The 5,537-nt window shown below is 51.3% G+C and overlaps 1 protein-coding gene across 2 annotated transcripts; it reads right to left on the bottom strand.

Moving 5' to 3' along the window:
• Positions 1–593: 593 nt before the first annotated feature.
• Positions 594–5,138, bottom strand: LOC127343098 (auxin efflux carrier component 3a). 2 transcript variants are annotated; one of them, XM_051369180.2, is made up of 6 exons: positions 3,817–5,092; positions 3,409–3,706; positions 2,833–2,918; positions 2,485–2,642; positions 959–1,035; positions 594–851 (listed from the first exon to the last, which is right to left on the bottom strand). In XM_051369180.2, exons 1-6 carry the CDS (start codon positions 4,931–4,933, stop codon positions 779–781), a joined length of 1,809 nt encoding a protein of 602 aa, XP_051225140.1. In that variant the 5' UTR covers positions 4,934–5,092; the 3' UTR covers positions 594–778. The 2 variants fall into 2 exon arrangements, with proteins under 2 accessions (XP_051225140.1, XP_051225143.1); XM_051369183.2 differs by lacking the exons at positions 594–851; positions 959–1,035; positions 2,485–2,642; positions 2,833–2,918 and adding an exon at positions 2,925–3,311 and having other exon boundaries at positions 3,817–5,138.
• Positions 5,139–5,537: the final 399 nt, after the last annotated feature.

The raw sequence follows: 5,537 nt of genomic DNA, 5'->3' as shown, positions 1-5,537 counted from the left end.
GCTTGCACCGCTGCGCCAGTGAACCACAAATCAGACCCAAACAACCAAACACGCCCTATGTGTCATGATATAATCGTCCACGAAGCATAACCATCGACCTATTTTTCTAGTCACCGCCAATAGTGGATCTGCCAAGAGAAATACTTTTGGAGGCAATTAGGGGTTGCGTCGTTCTAAAAATCCACAGGGATATGCCATGTGCTCTTCTAGTGATATCAGCGGCCTCTAGCAACATGGGACGACTCTCAAATACATGTAAATATTATATATTGCACGAACCTTCACAAATGTTATGTATTTGTTCCTTTTTTCTCACGATATTGATTAAGCTCAATGGGAGAATATGTCAACCTTGTTAATAAGTCGGCATTATTTCTCCATTATGCTGATTTGTTTTTGAAACATAGTTAACACTCAACGGGGAGTATGGGCATGCATTTTTTTATTTGAATCTCATCATTCGAGTGGCCAAGAGATATCCCGTTGCACGGTGGGGCTAATCCCATCACGATCAACTATGCCTGGCAGCATGTTTCGTGACACATCTCATGTCTAAGGAATCAGTATGGATAATCTTGGGAACAAAAAGGATCAGAAGTAGAGCAACCAAGTTGCAGGCCAGCTTATTCATCCCAAGGGATTTTTACACGCATGTGACTCAAAATTACAAGCCATGCGCCATCCATGGACTAAGCCTAGCTACTAGCTACAAGTATGATGTGTATTGGCAGCAGTGCAACATCTACGTCTCCTATGAGCTATTCAACAGCGCTCGCGATCAATGTACTAGTCCCAGAATGGCGTAGTAGACCAATGTGATCGGAAGAGCTATCAGCATGCCAAAAATCACGCTGCAACAATTCAGATTTACAAACGGTTAGGAGGTAATCCTAATGCCAAACAGGATGAACCGGAACTGCATCAGTAGTACTGTAGGCGGCAGTAGTTAATTACTTACGCAGTGCTGAGGATGGCAGGATGGACATTGTATTCCTTGGCGAAAACAAAAGGTACAATCCCTTGTGGTAGAGCCGCCTGTCAAATTATTGGCACACTGAATATTATTTTCTACGCCACACAAGATTATTGTCTACTAGCATTGATGCTTTGGCCCCTTTGTTAACTGCAATAGCTATTTGTCCCGGTATTTTAAAATTTCCTAGCCCAGCTACGCTTACCAATTCATAGATGAGCTTCCATATAATTCATAGAAAAATTGGCGATTAACATAGGATCACAAAAAATCCCTCGTCTATGCACATTTAGTTACGAGTCTGGAGATTCTAGCATGCACGGGATATAGCGTGCATGCCCCCACTAGCGGGGAGCCAGAATTTAAAGTATGTATTGTCATTTTAAATATGTGATGTCAAATCCATGTGTTTTTACTTATTTTAAATATATCGTTTCATGATTTATACCAGCACACAAAGGATTTGCGAAAACATGTGTGGTTAGTTCACCACATAGCTCTCAACGTGGATCCGCCACTGCATGTCCCACTTTTTCTCTCATACTTTCTTCAATATCGTGTCACCTTTTTATCCCCCTTTTGTCACTTTAGAGGATCTAATTTTCAACTTGAAAGTCATGTACATTTTAAACCATAAGTTATTTGAAAACCGTTTCAATATTTAGGTTCCTGCTGAAGAGAGCTTCAAAACAATACCAATATTGAATACATTTTTACAGTATTTAAACATCAAGTTTTGAAACATAGCGAAACTTGGTAAAATATAATGAAACCTAGCGAAATATATTTTGAAACAATCTGTTACCCCAAATTTCAAACTTGGTTCATCAGAGTAGCAAAAGATTCTATATTGCTCAATTCTCAAACCAAATGGATGTCTCTAGCATGCATGATACGTGGCGTGCACACTATAGATATGCATTTGATAATTGCGGGGCAACAATTTGTTCCGCCCTGTTTCAAACTTGGTTCGTTAAAGCTGGAAAATAATTTGCCAATTGACTTGAAGTTCTAACCATAAAATATGTTGATGAAAACAAGATAAACAAGTTTTATTTGGTTCCATTAATTGTCAATCATAAGTTCTCATTATGTTTTGGAATTTAGGTTTTTGAACTTTGTTAATTTTGGACATATTTAAAAGATCTATCGAAATAAATACACCATGTACAAATAGTTTTTTTTGGGGGCAATTTGGTGATGATCCAACTTATATGGCTCTTCTAAATCTAGGATTTGGAACTGTATGAATGGGAGTGAGAGTTGTCTACAATTGCACATGCAAAAATTTCTCTATTGTCCAAATCTCAAAGCAAATACTCCCTCTATCTTAAAAAAAACTGCTCAATTTTATCTAGATACGGACTATGCATCTAAAAACAAAAAGTTGAGCAGCTTTTTTAGGGCGTGGGAGGACAAATGATCAAATGGATGGCTCTAGCATGCACGCTATGTAGTGCACGCTACGTAGCGTGCACACAGTGTAGATATAGCATTTGTCGTATAGTTACCTGAACAATGGCGACCTTGAGGAGCGTCCCACGGAGACCGACGGCGGCAGACGCGGCAGCAGTGATGGCGGGTCCGGCGAGGAAGCGGACGGCCATGGAGACGACGGCGACGGAGTTTCCGCACGCGATGATGCTGGGCTGCAGCGCCATGAACAATCCTGACGAGGGGGAGAGAGGCTGACAGCGTTAGCTCAAGCGCGCGGGGGCCAGGCGGTGGTGGTGGGTGCATGCGACGCTAGCTAGTCACGCGAGTGTGGGCACGAGCGCGACGGCCGGGAAGGATTAATTGCGTGGCAACAAGGTGTAGGGCGACGGGGAGACATGAGCACAAGGGGCGTGGGCACCTACCGAGGCTAAACATGGCCATCCCCAGCCCGGCGTCGGAGAGGATGGAGATGGACTTCTCGACGATGGCTGGCATGGAGATGTGCCACCTGCGATCCATGAACAGCGGCCGCGCGTTAGATCGCCGGATAAGACGAGATCATTAGCCACTGTAGAAAGCAGTAACAGAAGACAACTATGATGGCGATGATGATGATTAGTGCAGCAAGCAAACAGTTTATGCAGCCGTGCGCCGTGCAAACTCTAGCTCCCTCCATATAAACGATTGGCGCTGCCCGGCCGCCGGGGCCCGCGCGGCGCGGTGGTCCGGCAACGGACGGCGGATTGCTCGGGCCGTCCGGCCGGGTATCCGTGAAAGCTGCTTTTCGGTTGCAGAAAGCTAGTGCACCGCACAGCTTCGGTACCATCCGATTCGAAGCTAGATTTTACACGATCCTTGCCGGCCTAGCTTGTCGCCTCTCTGCTGTGTAAAATCACACAGCCTGGCTAACTTAATCAGTGGCAGTACTGACTGGCCTACTGGTATGAGTGAAGCATAGCACGTGTGGAGAAGACGAGCCGTCCGTCGTCGGTACGTACCGGAAGGCGACGAGGGACCATGTGAGGCCGATGAGGCTGGAGTACGTGTTCGGGTTGCGGATCAGCTTGCGCCACACCATGATCAGTATCAGCCGGGTCATCACGCTCGCCGGCGGCATTTGCTGCCGTCGCGCCGTCCCCGCAGCGTCCTCCTCCGCTCCGTCCATGTCCTTGCCATTAGGGTTGGACGTTAGCTTCGTCGTCCGCTTGTCTGCCCGGCACCGTACCGACTCGCCGTCCAGCTCCACCGTCTTGCCGCCTCCGCTCGCTGCCACCGAGCCGTAGTCCCCATTATTCTCTGAAATTTTCGATCGAATGGTTACTCTTGAGTCTTGATTGCACATGAAACCCGTGAAGTAGCAGCAGTCACGGACGTCGAACTTATATGGCATTAATGTGGAGACGGACCTTTGCACGAGCCGTTCAGCGGCGGGTCCGCGGGGACAACCATGCGGATTTCCTTGGCGCCGCCGGCATGGAGATGCGCTGCTGCGCCCGTGCTGCCGTTGAACACAGGAAAGCCGCTCGCTTCCGACACGGGAGACGCGCTGGAGCTCCACACGAACATGTGCAGCTCCTTGGCGTCATGGCTGTGCGGCGCCTCGCCTTCCGCCGCCGCAGTTCTGGCGTGCTCGTCGAAGCTGGAACCCCTCGGCGTCGGCCCCTGCGACGACTGCAGGGAGTAGTGGCCGGAGCCGCCTAAGCTCGACCCGTGCAACCTGGCGGGCGTCGGCGGCGGCGGCGCGCCGCCGACCACGGCGAAGAAGTCCGCGTGGTTGAAGTTGGAGCCCCGCGGGGTGGGGTTCTGCGACGAGCTGACCGAGTAGATCTCCGCGCCCGTCAGGTTCGACGGCCGCGGCGTCGCCAGCAGCGCGGTGGACCGCCGCGACGCCGAGGAGCGGCGCACGGTGACGCGCAGGCGCCCGTCCGCCGCCACCTCGGACTCCGTCTCCGCGCGGCCGCCCTCCAGGGACACCACGTCGGGGTCCACGCGCAGCGACGCGATGCACGCCGCGGTGTCCGGGAACTGGTCGGCGATCAGCACCCGCGCGGCGCGGAACTCGAAGAGGAAGAGCAGCAGCGTGTACCAGATGATGCACTGGAGCACCACCACCTGGACCATGAGCGAGCCGGCGTAGGGCCCGTACATGGCGATGAGCAGCGGGATCCCCATGACGAGCGTGTTGGGCAGCGTGGAGAGGGAGAAGAGCGTGACGGACCAGTCCAGCCGCGGCGAGGGGACGGCCGGGAGGCGCGAGGTCGCGGCGAGCAGGGCCAGGACGAGCAGCTTCTGCAGCGTGTCGGCGGCGAGGAAGCGGAGGTTCATCTGGTAGGGGTCGTTGGTGGAGATGAAGTGGAAGGAGAGAAGCGGCACGGCGAAGATGGCCACGAAGCGGTTGATGCCGGAGCACTGGTCCGGCGTGAAGATGCCCCACCACCGCACCGAGCCGTAGGCGAGGATCATCGCCACGTACAGCGGCACCACCGCCGCCAGGACCGTGTACAGGTCGTGCAACGAGATCATCTTGCTCTCGCCGCCCGGAGGCAGCTTCTTGCTCGATCGGGGTTTTGCCTCTGCCCTCTTGGATCGCAGTGGTAGTGGCCTAGTGTTGAGGTAAGCGGCCTACGACTACGAGTCTCATTCACAGGAAGACCGAGTTTCGGTCGATCACTTATATGGGGTGTGATGGTGGCAGTCTGGCAGAGCGGCGAATGTGGTTCCACAGGCGCAGCCCCGACGCCGGGGGCGGTTTCCCAGTCTGAATTCTGTTTTCTCTTTCCTTTTTTGAACATTCAGTAGCCTTTATATTGATCAATAGTCAAAGGAATACAAAACTCGGCAGGGGGCAGTAGGAGCCAAACTTGCCGGCCTGATCTAACATAAACAAAACTAACTACGTGCCACTGTGTGAGCTTCAGAATTCGAAGCCCTATTTTCCATGCCTAAACACAATTTCAGATAAGTCCTTCGCCCAGCCGTGATCATGTTGTAGCTATCAAGGTATTCCTCCTGTAAATTGTTGACAACCTGCTTACAGTCTGAGGCAACTACTATGTGCTGCAACTGCAGGTCTGCTGCAAGCGCCATAACCTCCATACATGGCATTGCTTCCAAAGTCGTAGGATCC

The sequence above is a fragment of the Lolium perenne genome, chromosome 3 (genome assembly GCF_019359855.2).
Source record: "Lolium perenne isolate Kyuss_39 chromosome 3, Kyuss_2.0, whole genome shotgun sequence".
Taxonomy (NCBI): domain Eukaryota; kingdom Viridiplantae; phylum Streptophyta; class Magnoliopsida; order Poales; family Poaceae; genus Lolium; species Lolium perenne.
Note: the sequence above shows the minus strand (reverse complement) of the source record. Positions and strands in the feature narration are given on the sequence as shown.